The sequence below is a fragment of the Armigeres subalbatus genome, chromosome 2, assembly GCF_024139115.2.
Source record: "Armigeres subalbatus isolate Guangzhou_Male chromosome 2, GZ_Asu_2, whole genome shotgun sequence".
Lineage (NCBI taxonomy): Eukaryota > Metazoa > Arthropoda > Insecta > Diptera > Culicidae > Armigeres > Armigeres subalbatus.
The window spans coordinates 163,116,672-163,143,211 of NC_085140.1; the positions used below are offsets into that span (position 1 = coordinate 163,116,672).

The 26,540-nt window shown below is 36.1% G+C and overlaps 1 protein-coding gene across 1 annotated transcript; it reads right to left on the reverse strand.

Annotated features, from left to right (window-relative positions):
- Positions 1-1,052: 1,052 nt before the first annotated feature.
- On the reverse strand, positions 1,053-23,956 carry LOC134211104 (steroidogenic acute regulatory protein-like). Its single transcript, XM_062687720.1, has 12 exons — positions 23,308-23,956; positions 15,117-15,358; positions 14,894-15,051; positions 14,672-14,830; positions 14,553-14,606; positions 12,047-12,179; positions 11,837-11,982; positions 2,968-3,120; positions 2,804-2,908; positions 2,126-2,745; positions 1,449-1,572; positions 1,053-1,376 (listed from the first exon to the last, which is right to left on the reverse strand). The coding sequence occupies exons 2-12, from the start codon at positions 15,268-15,270 to the stop codon at positions 1,227-1,229; spliced, it is 1,956 nt and encodes a 651-aa protein (XP_062543704.1). The 5' UTR covers positions 15,271-15,358; positions 23,308-23,956; the 3' UTR covers positions 1,053-1,226.
- Between the last annotated feature and the right edge of the window lie 2,584 nt (positions 23,957-26,540).

Below are 26,540 nucleotides of genomic sequence, written 5' to 3' on the forward strand. Positions count from 1 at the left end.
AAGAGGTAAAATACCAAAAAATAATACCAAAAACTTATATGCAGAATACTTGAGGCATACCATGCTTAGGTATTTCAATACCAAACGAATAATAATTGGTTATGCATTTGGTATTGAAAATCAATTTAATAAATGAGTTTGTTATGGCTTAAGTATTGTGCATATTAGTTTTTGGTATTATTCCTTTGGTATTTTACCTCTTATCTAGGGCTAGTTCATAACAGAGTATGGTATCAATAACAGAATTAAGTATTATTCAGCCAATTCCTCCTGCTCGGGCCGCGGTCGTGACCTCGTCCAGTTGCTTACACTGGAGGGTCACTTCCGCACCTGAAGAGGCTGCTGAAGAGGAGTATACTTACCCGAATGGAGCATTATCAATTACTTGAGCATTGTATATGGCTCAAACCTTGGCCTAATATTCTGTGGTTGAGAACATTTATCGTTGTGAATCTTCATAAATTCAAGCTCTAACCAAAATTATGTCACCAGACGGCTTTCTTACTTTTGTTCATTACGCCAAGTAGTCAAAAAAACAATAATTGTACACAATCTCTTTCATAAGCCATCACAGTAATCAAGCGAAATGGAATTTATGTTTAGCAAATTTTCCTAATCTCAGCTGGTGGGTGCTGCCAAGTCGCTCGCTGCGACAGCCTTTGCAATGGGATCGGCAATGTCAGCATTCTCACATGTTCCACTTAACAGCATTGGTTTATTCTAAAGACAAGCACAAAGGAACTTTCGAAGTCAATTGATCTGCAACGCAACACCTTTTATTGTTTTTCTGTATAAGAATGAATGTATTCATATCACATTGTACAAAATACGTTACTTAAATACGATTTTGATTGTGAATGCTTTCCTATGTGGGCTACCGGGTGGCATAAATATTCGCCAATAAAGATAAAACATTTATAATCTCAGTACTGTGATGTACCTTGGTGGATAGTTAAGGTAAACCAAAAGTTATATTCCACAATTTCATTAACGAAATACAAGTTCTTTTTTGACTTAGAAGCATGAATCAGTACGAAGGAAAAGGTAAAAAATTTCTATAAAATCATACGTTTTTATTTGCTATTGACAAGCATTCAGAAATTGTGGGAAACGCCCACAAAATAAAAGTGCCCTTTTCAAAGCTACTTGAGACTTACATATCTAGAAATCATTGCATATCAATATAAACAAAATAGAATTTCTAGTTTTGACTAATTGGTAATAAACTAGGAAGATTTGGGACCACCGATCGACGGTTCGGTAGAATTGGGAACGACTTGTTGAACGGTTGCTGCAGGCACTTTTTCTTGTTTCCGGAGCTCCGCCACATAATTGCGAAGGTGGGTCATGTAGTCTTGCATTAGAGTTGTGTAGGCCTAAAGTTTTGGAATATAGAAAAGTCTATCATTTTAAATAGATATTCATGAATAGCTATTGGGAGTACTCACAGTATCTAAAACGTAACGTGGAATATAGCCTTTCAAATCCAAACACAGCAGCCACTCGAAAATGCAGTAGTCTTTTTGGTTCTCGATCTCACGCATTGCCCAGCATGACACTTTGTTCTCGCCTCTAAAAAATATGAAATATTAAATATAAAACTGTATAAAAATAATATGTTGATTATGATTATAATTTTGTATTGATATTTTTTCAGCACATGCTCTTAATGAATAAAGCATCCTAATAAAAAAATCGTATTCTAGTCGCACGAAATGTTGAAATGTTCCTCACAATTCCAAGAGATGGCAATGTTTCAGTTTAACATGGAAGTTTCGTTCAAACGAGAGAGTGGAAACATGTTTGTCCAACCAACTTGTATACCAATCTCACTGTCCTTCATAATAATATTTTGACAATATTTAGTTTAAGGTTTGTAATCTTTTGACTTGACTTTCATAAACTTTCCTTTTTTAGAGCTTCCAGTTTCAAAGAAACTTTAGGAAATCGATAATAACTATTGGATGGAAAATGCATGTGAACAAACCAAGTTAATGCTTAGAGCATGTAATTTTTTAATTTGAAAAAATGTCATACTCAACAGAGGAATATTATGTTTAAGCATTGCGATTATAAATGTTTAAGCATTGCGTACTTTTAATTGATAAAAAAAATCTCTACTCACCGTATATACTTATTAGAAACAGGAGCACCAGGATAATCAATACTAATTGCAGCACTCACAAACACATTGCCACCCTTCGGCACCTCATCACCAGGTCTGAGCCTTCTCCGGCTCTTTGCAGCGGTATCCCTGTTAGAGTCCCCTGCTCGGTCATGATGTTCAGTAAGAGCATCCGAAAAGACGTCCTCCGGGTCGGAATTGGCACCGCCAGCTCCACCGTGGTGAAAATCTTGTGCACCCAAACTTTTACTCAGCGACGAAAAAGCCCTTTTTGTAGCTTGGTCGTTACTATCACTTACACTACTGCTTCCTAACTTAAATTCACTACACGATTTGGTCATCATCGGCGATGCCTTTTGCAGAATGCATTCTTCATCACTATCGGCACCCCCGATGACATCATCATCGTCATCGTTGTCCTCTCCGTCGTTGGTCTCCTCGGTGACTGGGGTCAGAAGTGGGGCTTGAGAATTGGAAGGATGTAAATCCACGCCCTCTATCACACGTCCGTCGCGACACAACTGCCAACATCGGAGATTCACAAAGTCCCGACACTTCACTACGCCTCCCCCACCGCCGATGGTTGCTTGGTAGGAAATATCCGTGTGACTGTCTATTTTCTGAGAAAGTGCAATAGCATTAATAAGAAAGTTTTGACAAAATTATATGTAAACTAACTCTGATGATCTTTGATTCCAACAGTGTAGGATTCCAGGTGGGCACATCTTCAATCTTGTAATATAATTCCTGCAGCAACTTTTTTGCCGGATAATGTATTTTTGCCTAGAAGAGCAATAAAATATGATAAAAATATATCTATTTGAGCTACACACTGATATTACCGTCAATTTATAAATTTTTCCTACTTTATCCTGAGTACAACTTTGGATGGTATCCCCTTTGGAAGTAATCTTCTCAACCTTCCAATCCGTAGATTCAAGCAATACGTACGCCTTGCGGACACATTCTATGCCCATTTTTTTAAACTCCTCATCCTAAAACGAATTTCGTAGCATATTAAAATCACTATTTTTTTGATAATAACTAGAGATCTACAAAGACAGATTTCTCGACACAGGACATTGTAAGACTGGGTGTTGATCGTTTCAGTTCTGGCACAGCACTATAGGCATTTGCAACAGCGAGATGCTGGACACAATTGAAATCGAAAATGATTTGAAAATCAAATTTGGTACCAAGCGAGGGTCAATCTCACCTAGGAATAAATAATGCTAATGTGTACCCAAAGATAGGTTTAATTTACATCAACTTCGTATGAATAAAATACTACTGTGGACGGAGTACTGTATCCCACCGGATGTGGACTGAAACAGCTCGGTGAGTTGGTGAGAGAATGCAGTCTTCAATCTTTACCCCGGATAGCGGGATATGTAGCAATGCGAAGACATATTTAATCAAATATAATCTACAGGCGTTCGATAGTCTCGTGTTCATCCCGGTATAAAATTGCATACAAATGCGACCCAAAGATACACTATCGAGCTGTTTCAAAATACGCCACATAAAGAAGCTACAAAGCAAAGTGCAATGCTGCAACCTTCTTGGACTTCTCTCAAAATTCAAAACTTAAATATCGGTTGGTTCAACTCATCAACGCGGCACAATACAAAGGGGCGCGCAATAGACAGCGCTCGATTTTGGAGGAAAAAGCGCAGCTATAAAAACCGAACCGCGAAGAAACGGTGCAACTGCACAGCGCTAGGGTGGGTGTACCAATCGTCACCATACTTAAGAACAACTATTTTTAAATAAAAAAATAAAATGCATGTGAATGGTATTTATATGTCAAACGAAAGGTTTCCTTTCCTGCTCCTTAGAACAAATGTGAAAACCGCAATCAAATTCGCGTTAGTGCCCAAAAATGCTCTGTCCGTAATAGGAACGCATGTACCAGTTGTGGCACTATTCTTAATTTTATGTTATGTTGCTGTTATGGCAAATCCCATTGTTTTCTTATGGGATTGGCCAGAATGGGACCCCTAGTTGGACAACTGCTGCAAAGGACGTTAAAAATTAGGAAAAAACAATTTTTATAATTATGTTTTGTTAGTTTTGGAAGAGATTAAAAATGTTATCGAGTCATATGAATATGTTTCGCTGATCAGAATATATTTTGTGGTAATATGATGTGCCACTTAGGGCATAACGCACTAGTGCGACAACTGGTGCTAAAACCACGACTGTTATATCTACCCTAATTACGAACGAAATTATTAGAGAAATTGAACCACCCTGCATTGGGTTTTGGAGGATGCCGCATGAGTGGATGGAAGGTGTCGTGTGTCCCATCTACAAAAAGGGCAATAAGCTGGGGTGGCATTGCGCATCTCGATTCGAACGAAATTCTATCGAATCGAGCATGTTTGGCATTATGAGTTTCGATTTGATCTCGAAAACAAATTATCGTTCGAGGAGGTACAATAATAGCGAGATGTACATCAGACTGAAGAGGGAAGCAAAGCGGATCGGACTAGTCATTAATACGTCGAAGACGAAGTACATGATAGGAAGAGGATCAAAAGTGGACTCAAGATGAAATCGAGGTGTTTGAAGAATTCATGTACTTGGGCTAACTGGTGACCTCTGAGAGAGAGAGAAAAAAAAAGCAGAGAGTTCGATGCCGTACCAAACTGACTATCTACAAAACGGTAGTTCTCTACGGACACTACGGACTACAACCTGGACGATGCTCGAGGAGGACCAACGCGCACGCAAATTCAGGCCTGGTAGCGAGTAACTTTTTAGTGACTTGGTCACTATTTTGAGTCTAGTCACCAAAAAGTCACTATTTGCATCCAAAAGTCACTAAAGTCATTATTTTGCAGAAAATGGTCACTAATGTCACAAAGATAGTGAAAAGCCTCAGTTTCATCACATAACAATGATGTTTAACATTTCTCAACGTCAGGGAGAATAATGAGCGATAAGGGCGTCAATCACAGAAAGTACAGTATGATTGTTAAATCCGTTTATGATTGTTAAATTTGCCTTGCGACTCTTCGAGATTACTCTCGAAAAAAAATATTATAGAGCAAGTTATGTCAGAAAGTCAAGTCACTAAATTCAAAACTTTTGATTGAAATTATTTCAGAAATATCACATTTTTATAAAAAGATTTTGTTTATCAACAATTCAGAATATATACTAAAAAAAACTATTGTAGAAGTGAATGAATTGGTCGAATTTTCAAAATCTAAAATAAAATAAAATAGTTTTTCAGTTTTTTAGTAACTAGATTCAAAAGATTGTTTTTAGCTCGAGATTATTTGGCCACCCTTTTTAGCCCTCTAATGCCCAAGACCGCCTTTAGACGGGGTATTTTGATTATTTTTTGTAATTTTCAATTGATCAGATTTCGAAAAGTTTTTGATGTTGATCGATAACTTCAATTCATGTTTAAATGTGGTTTAAAGTCAATTTTAAAAATTCTACGCATTTAAAAAAATATATTGAAATTTAAGTATTATTTTGTTCCTCCGTATTTTTGCTCGTATTCCTTTGAATAGTGAATATTGGTAGTTCAGCATTTTTCTACAACTAACTTTATTCGATAGAAGGTTATAGTGATGAATGTTACACCCTAAAATATTTATGAAACTCGTTACATGAAAATTACAGATCATTTTATATAATTCCGTTAAGGTACAGTGGGGCAAGTGGGTAAAGGAAATCGTATATTTCATGTTCATCAAGTCATAAAAGTTGAATATAATATTGAAAATAATCATATTTATGACATAACGAATCATCTATCTAATCTTTATATGCCTGCGAACAAGATCTTTGAAAAATACTTTTTGGATATAAAATATTTGGAAAACAAAAAAATCGGTTTCAATTTTTCAGTTGCCCCACATGTGGGGTAAGTGAAAAGGTGATTTTAAAAGAGGATTTTTCAATATAAGAACACATTTTCCGATCATATATTTCATGCAAATGATAATTATACTGAATAGAACATAACTGTTGTGATACTTTTTGAGACTTCATGAAAGTCAAAGGGCACTAGAGGGATCTATTAAATAATTTTTATGTTTTCTTTACTTGATTTTTTTGAGATCTAATATTTCATCTCCATTTGTGTCTAATACTATATTCTATTTCAGGTTCAAGCAGGTTATAGCAGGTTTATAGTAAGATAATGAACCTTGACGATAATGCAGAGAAATTATCTTTGAAATATTCATCTAATCTGGAATCATATTGTGTGTCATTAACAATCCACTTTTGATGACAGTATTCGAGTCTACATTAACAAATAAATAAATTTTATAAATTTCAACTAAATAAATCATAATTGTTGATATATTGTTGATAATTGTTGACACATTTTTTCACGAATTATTTATCAAACATGGATTATTTAAAACACTGACACGCTTGGCACTGTAATAACCAAAAGCCTTAGATTGAGTTCGAATTGGTATCATTTGTTTATATACGCTTAATAGAAATTATTTGTGTTTGGAAAAATAGAGAAATGCATTCAGTGTCGGAAAATTTTCACTTGCCCCACTCATGGTAAAAAACAGGCAAAGCAACAAAATATTTTTTTCAAAATTTTTAATGTTCATATCAATATTTTTGTGGCTGGAATTCAAAACTACAAAGAAAACCAACTTATCAATGCACTAATTGAATGTGTTATGGAAACCAACATCAAAAAATATTTGTATTTATTGACACGCAAAACAACTTGTGCAAAAGATAAACTTGAAAGGTTAATAAACTTTTACTCTCGCATGTTAAAATGGTTAATTATTTCATGTTTCACTTATTCAACGCATTGATTTGAACGGCCTTGTATGATTGTGAAGTGAAATTGAATAATTCTGTGCTTCATCAGTGAAATACTTGCGTTTTTTTTCACTTACCCCATTTACCCACTTACCCCACTGTACCTTATACAGAATACTTGGAGCTCATATTAAACAACAAATGTTGTTGTAATTATCAACATAATTTTGTGACACAACTTGTAACTCACTACCCGTTCCCGTGATGCCGGGTAGATACCTTCTCGTGGTGTGTTACTTTATATGAGGTAACATGGTCACATTGCTAGTTTCTGGATGACCCATCTTATGTACTTATGAGAGTGACATTATTATTATTTCCAGATTGGTTTAAAACAATTCATTCGCTTTTAAAACGATTTTGAGAAGTTTTAGAAAAAATGGCTCGTCAAATCCAACTAATTCATTACCAAACATGGTCCACTTTCAACGACCATTAGTGAATGAGTTCAAAATCCGCATTTAATCGAACAAGTAATTAACAGAAGGCGCAAAAAGCGAATGCACCGGACAGCTTGATTTAATTAACATTTGTGGTCCTATTTTCAGTGTTTAACTTTGATTAGTTTTATTGAATACAAGTAAATTAGTTTCAACATAATTTTCATTCAACTTATAAATGGAGCTTTGAAAATATTCAAGAAATCAATGGGCGACGGCTAGGATAGGATGTGACAATTGAATTGCGACTGCCTTGTTGTTTCCTCAGTCGATTGCTTCGACGAGGTGGTGTCCAGTGCTTCCGAAGATTTTTTATGCAAAATCCGCCAAATAATATATTTCGTAATCAAAGATGCTACGTAATATCAGCAAAAAGTTTTTACATGAAAATAGATGAGTTTTACAGTGAAATGAGTAAAAACTTGCTTAATATTGCTTAAAATCGAGTATTTCCAATTAGCATATAAAAAAAAAACTTTTATTTTCTCATAAATTTCAATTTAATTACCCAGCAACACGGCCAAGGTAACAACAAACTGCCCTTTTGAAAATGGGATACCGCCGATCGAAGTAATCGATTGTCATTTTCACCCAATCAGCAACCGGTACGATTTTGACAGTAAATCGGTACGATTTTTAATGACTAATTGGCACATCCCATCCTAGGGCGACGGTACTGTTCGATCTAGTATTCAATTGTTTTTTCCCTTTCAACTAGGACAAGTTTGCTTACAATCACTTTTGTTATTGTTAGTGTTCCTTCCTTCAGAATGTTTATCAAAAGGCTCTTCCAACCGCTTTTAGTCAGTATTTTGAGAGAAATCGCATTTGTGTACTTATAACGCATAGGTATTACAGAAAAAATGTTTATATTTCTAGCACATCTAGAACATTCACTCATAAAATACATCGTCGTTGAAACACTAACGACATCTTTTGATTTCAGTTAGTTGTGCAAATCATGAACCAGATGGCGGTAGTGAGCAAACGTCAAACTCGAGCAAATCCGATGCACGCGCCACGAGTGATCGATTGGACAACTAATAATTATTTAAATCGACCAGTAAATCAGTGAACGATGGAAATTTTACGAGTGTTATGTCTGTTTGTCTGTGTTTCTAGCATGGATATCTGTACCACATTGATGTATGAAGTGACCAGCCTGGTATGATCATAAGGGTGGTTCAAAAAATCGATTTTGCTCCACAGTGCTCATCTGATTCTTTACCATGTTCTGAGTGTCCTCTGAAAATTTGAGCTCATTTGGATTAAAACTGATTTAGCACAAGCCGTTTTAAGTTTGCATGCAAATTAGTATGGGGAAATTTATGTTCTCATTATACTGTTAATGACGCTTCCCCATCAAACGCATGTTAAAAGAAAACCTACGTAGCTAAAAGGAATACTCAACAGCTTTCACTCAGTTTTGCCGGTCCGATATATTCCACTGGTCATGACTTTTGAGGTGCTACCTATTTTAAATTTAACAACAGGAGAAGATATATTTGATTCATCTATTTGAAAAACTGCCTATATCCATTTTACACAATTTCGAGAAATTAACAAAAAACTGTTTTTGGTCAATTTGGCACCGAATCTTTCCATTTTTTCGCTACAGATCAATAGTTTAGACACTTCTCACTCCTCATTTCTCACTTTTCGCTGTCAAAAGTGAGTAGTGAGACGTCTAACTTCTCACTCCTAATTTCTCACTTTTCGCTGTCAAAAGTGTGTAGTGCGAAGTGAGCAGTGAGACGTGAGACAGTTTTTTCTTATTTTTTGCCAAAATACGTATTTTTGAACGATGATTCAAAATATATAAAAATCTCATTTTGGCCAGAAATGTTACATATGCAGTTTCTCAAACAAACGGTTCATTTATGTATTGGTCATCCTGTTTTGGTATCATAATTGTATCAGTCACAAAGAGACGCGCGCGGATGGCTCTGGCTGAGTTTTCTGTCACGGTTTTTTCGAGTTGATATTCAATAATATGGACGATAAAAAAAAACATGTTCCTATTCATGTCCGTTGTTTCGCGCTAATAGTCGTCGCCGTAAAATCAGTCCGTATTCTTTCATTATCAGATTCTCGAACAAATTGATGTTTCGGGAACAGTAGGTTGTTGGCCCAAGGTTCCCTTTCCACCGGGAATAGCATAGCAGCCGCTGGATGCCAGAACAGACGCTGTTGGAGCCCACTTGCACATATGATGCGTACAAAATGATATTCCATCGTGGCATTTTCGTGATGTGTGAAAATTATTCATGCGATGTGTAAAAGGTTTTTGGCATGTATGAAAACCAGTTTATCGCACTTATACACAAGTACAAAAAACAGAATCGATCAGGCAGCCTCCACAGAGAAGCAATGACAAAACACTTTGTTATTGCTCATTTTCCGTTGGGGACTATAGATATGTTTTTGAACAGCTGTGGAGAACTTTACACGCTACCCCAGATCTACCCAGATTTTTCATGCTCTTTCTCTCACACCGAAACCGAAATTGATGAAAAAACCGTGGTTACTCAAAAGTGGGTAGATCTGGAATAGCGTGTAGATATGGTTTCGAACAGCTCTGAAGAAAAAATTGAAATGTATCATGAGAATCTGTGCCCCCACATTAAGAACTTTTTATAAGGAGTTTACCATGGCGTATACTGCCGCTAACCGCAAGTCGAGCACATCTGTATATGGAGCCCCATATACAGATGTGCTCGACTTGCGGTTAGCGGCAGTATAGCCCATTGAAACAATTTATTATCGTAACAGCTTGCGAAAAACGTCTCTCATTGTATACTACATATCGCGAGGGTAGATAGAGATGATAAGTGAAAAATTTTTCATTTAGCTTTGGATTCAATTCCTCGTAGTGCGAGTAAATGAAACCACTTGTAAATCTAATTTACTTGGTAATTTTCGGTAAAACACTCCCGGTGCCTGGTGCTTCAATGGTTACCAGTTCTTTCTTGCAACCAGAAGATCGTGAGTTCAATCCCAGGCATTGTGTCATTATCATATTTTATCTTTTTTATATGTTTCTCATGTCAGTCACTTAGTCTCATGAAAGACAGTGAAAATCATTATCTGATCTTTGCACTATTTCTCAAAATATCAAGTAAGCAACGCTGCTTTGTGCGTTGTCGGTTTAACTCGGTAAAACTATTTTTCCGCTTAAAATACTGCTTCAATATCAAAACCAGTGTAGTAAAATCACGTGATTTTTTCAAGAAAAATATCTAAGCTCTCAGTACACTGTTTGCCATGATGAAATATATTTGTCGAATCCGCCTGATTTCTAATCAGTCAGATAGGGACACGGCAGGTATTTCCGTCCATCGTCGTAGGGGCTAAAACCAACGAAAGCAACGTACATTTGCTAGAACTCCACTATAGCAGAACGTTTCTCCTGAGCCTACGATTTGGTACGTATGAGTTTTACAAAAAATTGGTTTTACTCTTTTATTGGTTTTCGAGACTATGACGAACAGACGAAAATACCTGCCGTGTCCCTAGATGCCAGGATAAATTGACAAATAGTGGCTCTAAATTTCAAAATCCTCGTAAAAAGTTTCACAGTGTGCCCACTCAAGTAACCAAAAGTTCCTTCAAGAGTGCGTTTTTCGCCAGTGTCAGAATAAGTGAAGAAATGTGAAGTATCATGATAAAACAAAAACCATTCGATTTTGGCAACATAAAAGTGCCGAACGTGTTGCCAAAATCGAATGGGGTCTGTATAACAGTTCTCTCTCACAAAAACTTGATCACCAAAATACAAACCTTCACAAGTAAAATTTCAGCACCGAGAAAGTCACAAACACACACAGTTCTTTGCACAGCTTCATTCTTCCGAATTCCAAAAATGAGCTTCAATAAGAAGTTCTTCATTACATGGGAGAGAATCTGTGAAGTTCAAAGGAAAAAGTTTTTATGCCTGCCGTTGCATCGACTGCTAATTTAAGACTGAACCAAATCATCGTAACCCTTCGAGTTGCAAATACAGTTATGCTGAATAGATGTAGGTCGAAGATCAAACGGTAATTGATTAATGTAGCTTCCTACAATTATGCATCGTTTTAATTCGAATCAATTGTACGAACTACTAATCGGAAGCTTGAATCATTGTCATGAATAGCAAAATTGAAACAGATTTTGCTTTTAAGATAAATTGTGCCTAAATCAAATTTTCTGTAGCATAAGAACTTTTCCCATCTGATGACTTTTTTATTTCACTTGCCCACCAAGTCTTTCATGCATGCATTTTCATGCTAAAAAATCAACGTAATCACTGGGAAAACATGTTATTTATTTCAGAATAAAGAAGACCTATTCCACGTCACATCTACCAGAGAGTCAGTCAGTTTTTACGAAACACCTGCAAAATCCCCAGTATTTTGCCTGCACCATAACTTGAAATGACGCTTTCGTGCAAACTTTTATAAATTGAATTCACCTGCGCATCTTCCTCATCGTCGCTGTTGTGGATGGAGTCGTACGGCGAGTAGAAGTTACCCACACTTTCCGTCCGGCCACTCAGGGCAGCACTCAGGAATGGTGCCAGCAGTGGCGTCCGAGATTCCGCCGCTGGATTGCTTAACGCTAAAAGATGTACGAGTTTTTAACATAAGAATGTGAGCTTGTGACCAAACTGAATTACACTTACCAACATAATAGTTCCTAGCGTAACGCTCCTGTGGTATCACACGGCAGTCCAAAAACCATGCCTCTCCCCATGCAATCACGAACGAAACAACGATTAGCAGAACCTCAAAAACGGGTTGCGGCGTTGCTGTCCACTGGAACAAATTAGATGAAATTAGTTTAGGAAAATGCGTTATTTGTTTATAATGTTCATATCAGTCACGGGAAATAGCGTTAACAATTTTACTTCATCGCCGGCGATTCGATCCGGAGATGGGATCAAATTTATATTCAAATTTATACAAATTTCATAGTCAAAACCCACTATTATATCTATACCTACCTATACCTATACCGGATTACTTTAGACATTTTTAAACAAGAATTATAACGAAAATTACTATAAAATTGTCACTATTACATATCGGGTGTCTTGTTGATAGCTGGATGGCAACTTTCTGTTTCAAATTTGGTATTTTTTCCGTTTAATTTTTTCAAAAAATCAAAAATCCAAATAAGCCCCCGAAGTCAAAAGAAGCCCCGCACGACGGTAGTCAAGAATATTTCACACCCGCAAACATCCTAGAACGGAATGAAAATCGAACTTGATATGTCCAGATTTGCAATCCTATACCTTTGGTTACAAGATTAAGCTTTGGCTTATTGTTGCATTGTATTATTCAAATATATTTGAACAACTGACTCTACTGAGGCCCTCCTTAGCCGTGCGGTAAGACGCGCGGCTACAAAGCAAAACCATGCTGAGGGTGGCTGGATTCGATTCCCGGTGCCGGTCTAGGCAATTTTCGGATTGGCATAAAAGTATCATCGTGTTAGCCTCATGATATACGAATGCAAAAATGGTAACTTGGCTTAGAAACCTCGCAGTTAATAACTGTGGAAGTGCTTAATGAACACTAAGCTGCGAGGCGGCTCTGTCCCAGTGTGGGGATGTCATGCCAATAAGAATTAGAAGAAGAAGAAGACTTTACTGGGTGACAGTCATCGTACATACATATTCTATCTCATTTTACGAGTACTTATTGAATAAGGAGTTATGCATGCTTCCTGCAGTTGTGAAAGACTCTCTCTGTCTTTTGCACATTTTATTTTCCGTCCTAGACGTCCTACTTCCTTTCTATAATCTTGCGTCCGTGCTTAAGCATCTTTTATTTTTTTCTTTGGCATGGAGAAAATCTATTCATCAGCTCAAAATCAAATTTATTAAGGGCATTCGCCACTTAAGGTCACTCCTGACGGAATCCAAGATTAAAAGTGCTCGCGTTTTCGGGGGCACACCACTCGATTCAGAGGCGGCGCACAACTGTCATTTTTGTTGATTTAGCTTTGCTGCGTCGCAGCATGCGTGAAGTAATAAAAATGACAGTTGTGCGTTGCTTCCGTATCGAGTGGTGTGCCCCCGAAAACGCGAGCCCTTTTAATCTTGGATTCCGTCAGGAGTGACCTTAATGTAATACACTGTTTTTTTTATTTCTTCGTATGTGATTGACGTGAATGCTTTCGACGCATGTCAAAACTGTCCAACATTCAAATTAATTTTGGTATTTCAAAAGTTTCGGAATTACGTTTTCTTTGGTGAATCTAAATAGTGAATGCACTTCACTGTATTCGAAAACCAGGATGAAAGAATCCAAAGAATTGGAAGAATCAAATAACAGGGGCATTTTGCAAACTAAATTCAGCTCGCAAACTGGAAATCTGGAGAAACTTTTCGTTTTGCTATTTTGGTACAATCAATTCATTTTATCTTTTTATCTAGCTGATTCGACTAGAACGACGGGCTTGGTGTTTTCATGTCTAACAGCTCAGCCTTATAAGTAAGAAGTAATGGTTTCAATTCCAGGATCAGCCGTTTCCTATCTGTAGAGGAACGGTTTGGCACTTCATCTCACAGCTCCCATTTCCATCCCATCAAAAACAAAGCAATGAATAGGAATTTGATTTGTTTTTAATTTTTGTGATTTTTTTCAACAGTGAGCAGGCATGTTAGAAAAAAGAGGTAACAAGATTGGTGCTGTATTTCTTTGTTTTGCGATGAGATGAATATATGTTCAGTGAGATGGAAAATGGAACAGTTCCCCTATCTGATTGTTATATCTGTACATCACGTTCTACGAACAGTTTCTTACTGTTATACCTTTCATAATAGCAAATCTGATATTCGTGACACCATCTTGAAGATAGTTGAGTTCTCTGCATCTTTCTTAGGTAGGTGTCGAACTAATCATCCTACATGTTTTTCAGCACAAGTCAGTGATTAGTCCCAAATCCTTATCTGTAGTAAAGAACGGGTGTGATTTTTGTAAATCACTCAATACTAATGTTATGTGACTGTTTTCACATTCTGTCCGTGTGCGAAGTGAGATAATTATCTGAAAACATTTATATAGTCACATAATGCAAAAGTGGCTCCTAAATTTTCCTTATTATGAGGAAGTGCAATATAATTCCAATCACATCTCAACAACACGATGAACCGCCCTGAAAATCACTTTCAGCAAACTTACATTGTATACAAACACTTTGTAGATTAAAAATCCGCACGAACCAGTGGTAGACAGCTGAAAAAAAACGAATTTCGATCACTGACCGTTGATAACACAATTAGCTCACACGCCAAACTAACCGCAATAACAACCCAATGATTCAGATGACATAATCCATAAAATAAGATTAAAAACAAAAACCGTAGCAACGCGGTCACCACCACGTCGAATAAGGACGTATAGATCGTGTAGTGGACGACTTGGGTTTGAAGGGCATGCACTATGTTGTCGCCGGTTATCTGAAATCATTTGAAAATGTATTACAATGAATTTATTTTTGCTGTCAACAAACTGCAACTTACCATTACACAAATGATCCACAGTAACGAGATAAACACAACGTCGAAAGTAACAAACAGACAGAAAAATCTGCGAACTACCGACATCCGTCCCTCGTCCATGTAGCCGGCGATGAAGTCTTCGCTCAGCAGGTTAACCATGTGGGATTGTGATCGTGGAACTGCAAATAATGACGGAATACATTCGTTATTGCAGTCCAGCCCAAATACGCATCGCAATGCTTACGTCCTGCGGCACCCGGCATCACCGATGAGCTGTATGAATGGTGTGAGAGTTGTGGTGGTACAGGACCATGCGGCATGAACTGCTGCTGGTACTGCTGATACTGTTGGCTATACATCGAATGAACTGCAGATCGGATTTCATCTTCATTGGCCATGCTCTTGTTGCTGTTGCACTGGCAGAGAAGCACTGGGGCTAGTGCTTTCTGCCGTTTCAGTGGATGGTGCTACCGGGTTACAAGAATTCTAGGCGAGAAAGCAACACAAGTGATGTAGGGTTGTTGTTATTGGAATAAAAAATGAAGCGTGTTTTCATGTGACACATTGTGTAATGAGGAATGAAAAAATAAACTTTATTCATATAACAATAATAGAATGTTTGAAAAGGTGTTGGTTACAAAAAATATTTACAAAATGATAATGTCAGAAAAAGTTAGTTTGTATACTTTTACAGCCATTCTAAAAGATTAATTCCAAGTCCCACACAATTTTTGGGTCTGATTTCGCACTATTTCATTCTACATGAGCATTAGGCTTTGAGTTCGAAAAAAAAATGCTGATAGAGAAAAAGTGAAGTTATAGAAAATAGGAATACCTTCGAACTTCTTTAGAAGAAATCCTTCCGAAATTTGCTTAGGAAATTCTTTTGAAATTCCTACAGGAATTCTTTCGGAAATTCATTTAGGAATTTCTACGGGATATTTAGAAAATCCTTCAGAAATTCTTTTGAGAACTGCTCCAGGAACTTACGCCAGGAATTTCTTTTGACATTCCTTCGGAAAATACTCTGGAGATACCTTGGTAAATTTCTCCTGTAATTTCTTGGAAACGTCCTCCTAGAAATCCTGCGGAAATTTCTTCCAAAATTGTTGCAGGAATTAATCTAGAAATTTAGTTGGAATAGTTTGCCGAAAATTCAATAAAGAATAAATTAGGAAATACTAAAAGAATTTTCCGAAGAGTTTCCTGATGAAATTTTGGAAAGAACTTTTAAAGTAGTTTCCGAATGATTCTTAAATAAATTTCTGAAGTGATTTAATTTTGGAAATCTTGGACTAATATCCGAAGGTCTACCTGAATGTACGGAGGAATGTCTGAAGATTTTCCTAAAAAAATCAAAAGAATTGCTGCATGATGTTTTGAAGAAATTCTGAAGGATTTCCAAGAATTTCTGCCTAGAGGGATCTCTTAAGGTCACTCCTGACGGAATCCAAGTTTCAAAGTGCTCGCGTTTTCGGGGGCACACCACTCGGTAAGGAAGCAACGCACAACTGTCATTTTTATTATTTCATGCATGCTGCGACGCAACAAAGCTAAGTCAACAAAAATTACAGTTGTGCGCCGCCTCCGTATCGAGTGGTGTGCGAGCGCTTTGAAACGTGGATTCCGCCAGGAGTGACCTTAAAGAATTACTGGAAGAATTTGTTTAAGAAATTGTTCTTTCCCGTCAATTTTTTTTTGCTTTATCAATTCTTTATTTTATTCAAGGTCAACTTTCCTAAAGAACCCATATTTGTTTAAGCCTCTAAGTATTTAAAAAAATTAAAATATAAATTGAAAAAGTGCTGTTTTCAAGATTGGCCTAACATTAGCCTGATTTTGAACGAACATCGGGTGAATTTTTCAGACCGGTTCACACGTGCAGCAATTTTTCTGTTTGTTTTTCGATTTTTAAAATAGTTAGAGGCTTCAAAAAATATAGGTTCTTAGGGAAAGTTGACCTTAAATAAGCCAAAGAACCGACAGAGACAATGAAATGAGATACAATTATTGACGGGAAAGGTCAATTGCTGAAGTGATTTCTTTGAAAAGTACGATGGAACTCCTAAACCATATCCGCAGGAATTTCTGAAGCAATTAAAAAAAAACAGTCGGAATTCTCCTAAAGGAATTTTGGAAGAATTCCTTGATACAATTTCCGTAAGTATTTCCGAAGAGTTTTCCGTAGGAATTCCGATTTATTTTCCAACAGAGTTTCCGAAGAAATTCTTTATAGAAAATCGTTAAGATAATTTTGAAGGAATCTTTTGACACATAGGGATTCTCAAGCATAGCATAGCATAGTTACGGTGTACTTCGTAGATTGGACACTAGTGATACTCATGTTTATCTTTTGAAATCCTTATTCAGATTGCTATCAGAAATCAAGGTGGGTGTGGTCCTTGATTTCAATCTAGGATAAAAACCACAGAAGCATGAGGATTCCCAACAAACAACGACAAGCTACTAATAAGCATCTAGGTTGAATTATTGTTCATTTGTGATCTTCGTAGCTGAATAAAATGAATGCTAACTGATTCGCTAGACAGATTTCATATCAGCATCTAATCTAACTAATATGCGACATGGCCTATTTATTTGTTTACTACCTTTATTTGAAGTCGAACTAACGTTTTCGTTTTATCACATTTCAGCATATTGGGGAAGTTTAACAATATGCTGAACTAATGATTTTTAAAGTTTTCTGTTCGACTATGATGTGATGCTCTGAAAGGGTGGTCGAATTGAGTTTGAATAGTAAGTTAATAAGCAAGCATTAGACATCCTTCTTAACCGTTGTCCTTCTTAACCATTGGATTTCACATTTATCTGATCTATCGCACAGTGGAAAAAAAAACATTATGCTTTTCAGTTTGAAAGAAAATCTGGATTCTAGATTTGGAAAATTTTATTTATAGGAAAATAATGAATTATTTTCAAGACATGCTTTTTATATTCGTGATTTTTTAAGCTGTCGGAACAAACAAAACTGCTGGGGCAATGAAAAAATCATGCATTCATGCGCAACTAAATTTACTAAAAGCCGGACATAACGCCGTTGAATAACGTCGGAAAATAATTGAATCTTTGATGTGTGGAATCCCAATATTATCGCATGGATGTTGATGAAATTGGAATAATCTTAGCATTTGACAATCATATCGCAACCGTTTTTCAAGAGATTCTGGGGAAGGCCGAATATACATTGATTTTATTTTCATAAATTCATAAATAGCATTGGGGACGGATTTTATTTTATCGTTTATCGACATTATTTTTACGTATTTTTCCTAGTGTGCGATGGTTATGACTGGCTGAACAATGGTCGAAATAAAAATCTTGTACAGTTATTAACAAACTGTAGTTTGACAGATCGACTTATTGAATAAGAGTCCAATTATGATTCATATTCAGCAATAAGTTTAGTTATGTTATGCAATGAGTGAGCCATATCTAACAAATCAAGGATGGCGCGGATGACAACGTTACCGGAAGATGATCAAATGACAGCAGTTCGAGACCCGATTTAGGAAAGTTTTAAAATGATCATATGAAAATAGCAATTGCTTTAAAATACGTTCATTGGAGATCTTAATGATGTTACCTTCTATGTGTTATTATTTTCGAAGAATTCACATGTAGCTGAATTGAGGCTTAGTAAAATGCTTATTAAAGGTTTAACGAATCAGTTAATAAAGTTGTTTTGTAAAATGAGATATTATAGTTGTATAACTTCGCCAAAATTGTGTGAACAAAGCTTGAACAGAAGTTGTGATAAGAAATAGTACAGACATAATTCAACACAGCGCTGAATTAAATCATCACAATGATGTTAGTTCAACTAGTGAATGTTTGTTGGGTACTACTCCTGGCCACGCCCATCTTCACCGTAACTTGGAAGAGGAAGGAAGTGTTGATGTAGTATTTACTTAACGAGAGGCCCCCGACTCAGCGACACCCTCATAAGTACCACGGAGTTGGATATTGAGGAAGGTATTCGTTGGGTCAGGATTTGCCTGTAGCTGAGAATGTGACCGTGGTAGATCTTACACCGTAACACACCACGCAAAGGTGTCTACCCAGCGTTACGGGGCAATTTCCGTAGGGATTCTCAAGATCCAAGAACTCCTTAGGGAAAATCTGAAGGAGTTCCTAGAATTTCTACTTTGAATTTTCGAAGGAATATCTTGATGCGTTCGAAAAGAATTTCTGTATCTATCTCCGAGGAAATTTCCTGAGAATTTGCCGAAAGAATCCCTGGAGGAAATTCCGAAGGAATTTTCGAAAGATCCTACAGAGAAGTTTAAGTTTTTTTTGTATCTTTTTTAAGGAGACATTCAGCCCTAGGCTGGCTCGTTTCCGAAATTAAAAAACTCCTTCAGGAATTTGTTCGGTAACTCCTAAAAGTAATTCCGGCAGAATTACGGGAGCCGAGGGAATGGAATACCTGTTAAACTTAATCTAGAATTGAAAAAAACACCTTAATAAAGAAAAAAAAAACACCTGAGAGAATTTTTGAGCGTATTGCTATTAAAGGAAAAAAAATTTGGAAGAAATTTTCGAAAGGATTCCTAAAGGAATTTCTGAAGGTGTTCCTGAATTAATTTGCTGAGGATTTTTGATGAAATTCCTTAAGAAAATTAGAATGAATAATGAATTTGATGAAATTCCTTAAGAAATTAGTAATTCCTTAAGGAATTTAGAAATTTACGATGGAATTCCTGGAGGAATTTATGAAAGTATGCATGAAAGACATACTGGATGACTTATCGAATTTATTCCTAGGGTATCTTTTTATGAAAAAATATCTGGATTATATTCCGAACGAACTTTTGGATAGATCCATGAAATATAACTTGGATAAGTAGTCTAAGAAATTTCAGGAGATATTTCCGAAGCAACTTCTGAAGTAAATCGCTAAGGAATTCTTGAGAATATCCGAAGAAGTATGATGCTGGATCGACTACAAACTCCAAAATTTGTTTGGGTTTATATTTTTGTCATGAAGTCCTAATTCCAGATTCAAAACAGGGTTTTGCTTTACTGCTGTCCGAAATTTCCAAGAATTTCCGAAGCTGTTCCGAAAGTGAATTCCTGACGGAATTCTTGCGAAAGTCTCTGAAGTAATTTCCGAATGAATTCCAATAGAAATCTAGAAGTTTATATGAAAATGCCCGTAGAAATTTGTTTGAAAAATCCATTGGAAATTCTTTCGTGCATTCCTTTTATAATTCTTTAGGAAATTTCTTAAGAAATTCGTTTCGAAAATCTATTCAGATTGTTCTTTGTAAATTCATTCTAGAATATGTACATTCTAAAATTCCTCCTGAAATGCATTTGGAAACTGCTGTAGAAATTTCTTCCAAAATTTCTCCAACAAAAATCATTTAGAAATTCTTTCGGGAACTCCACCAGGAATAATTCATAAAATTCCCCCAGTAGTTCATATGAAGGATTCTTCCGTAGAGCCTTCCGAAAGGCCTTTAAAAATTTCTCCAGATATTCCTTAAGTAAAACAATGTAATATTCCTTCAGAAATTCCTGCAGGTATCATTCCGGAAGTTTTGTTGAAAGAATTCTTTCGGAAAATTATTGAAGAATGAAATTGGAAATCCTAAAGGAGTTTTCATAGGAGTTCCTAAGGGAAACTAAGAAGGATTCTCGAAGAAATTCCCAAAAGAATTTTCAAATGAAATTTGCGAAGAATTCCTAAAAGAGTTTCTGAAGGATTTTCCAAGAGATTCCCGAAAAAATGCTCTAAGAAAATTCGGAAGGAATTTCTATAAGAGTTGCTAAAAAATCTGGAGGAATGACCGAAGGAATTCTTATAAGAATTTCCGAAAGAATTCCTGGAGATCTGAAAAAAATCGTGAGGTAAATTTTGAAGGTTTCCAAAAATTTTCTCCTAGAAACTCTAGAGAAGGGATTTCGTGAGAAAGTACTAGCGGAATTCGTAAATAAATTCCGAAGAAATTACCTTATAAATTTCCGAAAAAAAAACTGCCAATGAAATCTCCAAAGGCAATTTTAAAGAAACATCAGAAGAAATAAAGAAATTTCTGAAGGTAATCAGTAAACAATTTTTGTAGGTATTCCTGAAGGAACTTCAGAAAGATTTTCTAAAATAATTTCTAAAGAAATTCCTGATAGAATTCACAAAGGAATTTTCAAATGACTTTAGATATTTCTCATGATTCCTTCTTTGAATTTTCGACAAATTAAAAAATAAGCAATCTTCCAATTTATTTTTTTGGAAATTCTTTTCTAAATTTTCTCAAAAATTCCACCAAAAAATCCTTCGGAATTGCTTATAGGAATTCCTTCAAGAATCCTTCTATAATTTTTTCTATTCATTTTGAAAATCCTTTAAGAATTCTTCCACAAGATTCATTAATTTTTTTTAATTCCTGCGAAAAACCCTTCATAAAACCTTTTAAGAATACCAACGGAAATTGCTTCAGGATAATCTTCCAAAATTCTTTGAGGAAAATTGCCTTAGGATTTCCTGCAGATTTTGAATAAGGAAGTCCTTCAACTTTTTTTAGGAATTGCATCAGCAATTCCTGAAAGATTTTCGGATAGATTTCGCAAGAAATTGCTTAAGGTATTTCCGAAGGAATTCTTACAGGAATTCAAATTTGTGTTAGTTGTACCTACATCCTATACTCAACCCGAAAATTGTGTGCACCAAATGGAAGAGTCTTCATTATACAACCTTAATATTATATGTACACCAATCGATAAAATGTACGTTTGTTTCACTAGAACTAGACCATTGTACTAAACCGATCTAATATGTCTTATTTAATAGAATAAAGCAACTATGTACATGTTTTCTCGCTCATAAGAACAGAAGCAAAACATTCGGGTACACCCAACCAGTGTGTTTTAGATTTTCTGACAAGTATGTATGAGAACCTACCAAAATCTGTATAAATAATGGGAACAAGCGAAAATGAGATACTTATACAATTTATCATTTTTTTTATGAAATTTTAGTTTTTAGACGTTTTGCGTCACAGATGGGGGTGGGTGGGTAAGAAGAAAATGTTACAAGCAAGTCACGGAGGGGTGGTGGTGGGTGGGGGTTCAAATCTGTTTTTTTGCGTTATGAAATTTGTGAATGAGTCCTTAATAATTTCGCATATGCCCAGTTCTTAGACAGGTTTTGGTAGGTTTTCAGACAGAGCTGTTAGAAAATCTAACGGTCGCTGGTTGGATGTACTGCATTATGCTTTATACCAAACTTATTGAAACATTATGGTATTCAAAAATCATCAATAATTCTTTTAGCTATTCAGACTATATAGGCGACTAGCGTGTGCACGGATGCAATATGTGAAGTTCAAATTCAATAAATAAGGCAGCAATCATCTGTCGCCAATTAAGAACAGTACCGATGTTTTTCAACCTAAGTGACAATTGTCACACATTAACTGAAATGTGATGTGCCTTACAATAAAATTAGTACAGCTGACCGCTTTCATGATGATTATCTCTAAAAGTTTCACAGAATTGCATGGTAAATCAAACTATTTTCTTAGCGGTTTTGCTGAAGAGCAATATGTATTATTCAAAAACATCAGTTTTATTAACTAGCGTGAATAATCTATGTGTCCCTTCGTTTGAAAAACGTCGGTACTGTTCTAAATTAAACGTACAATAATAGTTTTCCACATTTTTTTGTTCAGTGTATGTAGGCCGTAGGGTGGCTGTGCCCGTAATATTGGTGTACCAGTAATAGTGAAAACACGATTTTCCCTGGATTTATTTTGTTAAAAAAAATTGTGAAAAAAAATGTTAAAAAATTACATAGCGCTTGCTTATAATTGGTGAATGTGTGCGAAAAAGATTTGAAATCTTTCGGGAACATATAACAAAAACATCATTTCTCTTTACCTTTTTGCTACTATATAATAGTGAATCTCATAAGAATCCAATGGAATTCAATATTATAATTAGCTAGTAGGACCACTATTATTTGTCCATGTACTAATTAATGGAGGAAGCGATTTCAAAAAGAAAACAATAACCTTAAAAATCAACATTATTTTTCCCGAAAAGTAGAGGTCTGTTTTCTGCTAAAATATTCACATAACATTTGTTTTGAATTAAAAAAATTGACACTAATACCGCTATTAATGTTACACCGACCCTATACGTTTTTATTTTTCGCCGATTACCGCCAGTGTGCATATCATTCATAACACTGCAGGAGATTCCTACTCCTCAATGTTTATGCGTGATAGGGTTGGCAGAATATTTCTATATATACAAAATCACACAAAATGTACACCATGCAATAATAAACAATAATCGAAAACATAAGCACCTATTATAGACACAGACACAAACATAGTTTTTGGTGACTAATGGAAAGCCATTTGAAACGTAAACAGATGTTGAAGAGGCAGAAGCAGAGATTACAAATTTACCGGGATGCCTCGCCAAAATCGATCCTTGAACATAATTGTTTTCACGTTTTAAATTTTATGATATATTAATTAAGCTTCATTTATTACTTGCGATATGATTTCTTAGTTACGTGAGTCATACCGAGCAGAACGGTTTGGGTGGATACTTTCGAATGGGAAAAGGAGATGAATTGAAAAACGAAGCGCGTTGTAGGACCTGAGGGGCCAGTTCATACGAATAAAACACGCGAAGCAAAACTCAAGAGAATGAAAACCAACAGCAGCACCAAGTAAAGGATGCACTTCGCAACCTGCAGACAAACTGATCTCATTTTCTCGATCCTCCACTGACGATTGGAAAGTGTCCACTTTTTTTTTCTCCAAAGGAATCACCCCCAACTGCTATCTTCACTTTGTATTGCTCACAAGGAAACGTACAACTTCTTCCAGGCCACTGCGATGCACCCTTATCGTCGTTCGTTTGTAAATATAGAGCTGATTATTGGTAATTACCAATCCATTCTTGGCCACACATTATTGCGCAGATCGCAATTGACACCTTTTAATACTTGCTTCTTATCAGTTCACTCGAAATATCAACGATTTATTCGCTAATGACTAAACGGTACACCAAAACAATGCATTTTCCTATTTTCACGAACTGTCAAAAGCAAATGATGATGCATCTTGACAGCTCTCTTCAATCCCGTCCCGTAGAGCTGTGCCCAACAAACAAGAGTGAGCGCATGGAGCGCACAGTTCTAATAGGATTACACAAGCAGAAGGAATTACCCAAAATTCATGTGTTTACTCTCAACTTGTAACTATACGAGATTGTCATCCAACTTCCTATGTAATCAACTATTTGATGCAGGAAGGAAGGTAAAAAGCAATAAGTAACACAAGCAGGATAGTAAAATGCTAAAGCTACCAGATGTTTCACGGCACAGTCCCGCATTTTTACAATTTGTCATGTACTGTCGATCTTCCTTCTATACCAAGCTTCCAATTGGAGCGGATTACAGTGGGAAAAACAGGACCCGAAACGCGAAGGAATTTAGTTTCTCAGCTCGGAGTGGGACGAATTTGACAAACAATACATTTTCTCAAATATAAATTACTGGAGAATTGAATGGAGATATGGTTTTATGCACCGCACAAAACCAATAGTGGAGATATCGAACTCATTGTACCCCAATACCCCATGATTTTGTAAATAATTCATCAATACCTTGACTCGGAGCTCCAGAAAATCAAAAAAGCACGGCTTTCCTATCTAATGTAGCTGGTTTCGTAGACCACACGGCATGAAAAAAAAGATATGGCCTATTTTACCCCATTTTTCCTCATTTATTATATTATTTGCCAATATCTTTGCTCGAAGTGCACCAGAATAAACAAAATTAGGCTCATCTTATGTAAAAATAATCGTAGAATCAAGGGAAAAAGGTTTCATGCACCACACGATACTGTGATTCGAGGTATAACTAAGTTTACTAACTCCCCTCATATTTGTAAGTTATTCACTCGGCAAAGAAAGGCTATTCCGATGTGGAATCTCCTAGAGAATCGAAAAGAGGTGTTTTCATAAACCGCACGGCACGAAGAAATAAAATATGGACTATTTTACCCTATTTCCCCTTATTTCTTGGAATTATTCGTCATTATCTTTGCTTGAAGCATGCCAAGACCAATGAAATTGTGCTCATAGTATGTAATTTTTTCCGTAGAATCAAGGGAAAGGGGTTTCATCTGGCGCACGATACTGTGAATAGAAGCATGACTCACTTTACCCCAACTCCCTTCATACTTGGTAAGTTATTCATCAATATCTCTAAGCTCCTTAAAATAGACAAAGAAAGGCATGTTTCATGTGAAATTTCCAAGAAAATCGAATGGAGATGTTTCCATGAACCGTAAGGCATGGAAAAACAACTTTTGTACTATTTTACCTCCTTTCTCCTTATTTTTAGAACTATTCGTCAATATCTTTGCTCAGAGTGTGCCAAAGCCAGCGAAATTGGACTCATCTCACGTAAAACTTTCCGTAGAATCACGGTACTTTACCGTTTTAGACACCACACGACCTTGTGATTGGAGGTGTGGCTCAGTTTACCCCAAATTGCCCACAATTGTGAAAATTAATAATTAATATCTCAACTCGGAATTCCCGAAAATCAATACAGTAAGACTTGTTTGCTGTAAAATTGAATAGAGTTGGTTTCATATTAAGGACATTCCTCACGGAATCCAATTTTCAAAGTACTCGCGTTTCCAGGGGCACACCATTCGATACAGAAGCAACACAGAACTATCATTTTTATTATTTCAGCTTTGCTGCGTCGCAGCATGCGTGAAATAACAAAAATGACAGATGTGCGTTACTTCCATATAAAGTGGTGTGCCCTTGAAAACGCGAGTAATTTGAAATTTGGATTCCGTGAGGAATGCCCTTAATCTACAATCGGAGAGAGAAATAGGTTTAGAATTAGATTTCTCGTGTACATATGAACCGTTTGTTTGAGAAGCTGCATATGTAACATTTTTGGCCAAAATGAGATTTTTATATATTCTGAGTCCTCTTCCAAAAATACGTATTCTAGCAAAAAATACGAAAAAATTTTTTTTGTTCAGGAATGTATGATTTTTTTTTCGTTTGTTTGAGAAACTACATAAGTCCACGCACTTTGAAGAGCAATTATGGAGTACTGTTTACAGTTTTTGCACTGGAAGTGCCTCAGGATGTTGAGTTTTGCCAAAAACTATTGATCTGTATCGAAGAAATTGAAAGGTTCGGTGCCAATTTGTCCAAAAACAGTTTTTTGTTGTTTTCTCGAAATTGTGTAAAATAGACTTATGCAGTTTCTCAAACAAATGATTCATATACCATTCAAACATTGAGCGAAACAGTTGTGAACCATACATACTTTTAGAATCTTACTCTCAATTCAATACAAGCAGCATATTCCATACATCTCTCACATATAGGGTAACCAACTTGATTTGGACCCCTACACATTTTGGACCCTCCTTGCGACATTTTCTTGATTTCTGAACTAAAAACAATGCTGCTGCTTATTCTCCCATTGGCTTCAGGAAAATAATATTGTTCAGCATCTGTTTCACTGGTTTCCCGTGTGAAAAAGCGATATTTAGATGACATTTCGAGAAAATTATATTGTTTAAGAAGGCGAGCGTTACACTTAAATATATACATCACTGAAAATCTCAGAACGCACACAAAAAGTTTAAGT

Bases quoted from the DNA above. Each gene is read 5' to 3' on its own strand.
- LOC134211104 (XM_062687720.1), bottom strand. From the start codon at position 15,270: ATGGCCAATGAAGATGAAATCCGATCTGCAGTTCATTCGATGTATAGC. The intron at 14,607-14,671 runs GTTAGTTTGGCG...GTTTTTTTTCAG, and splicing joins ATCATTGGGTTGTTATTGCG to CTGTCTACCACTGGTTCGTG. The intron at 3,121-11,836 runs GTGAATTCAATT...AATTCGTTTTAG, and splicing joins ACGATGAGGAAGATGCGCAG to GATGAGGAGTTTAAAAAAAT.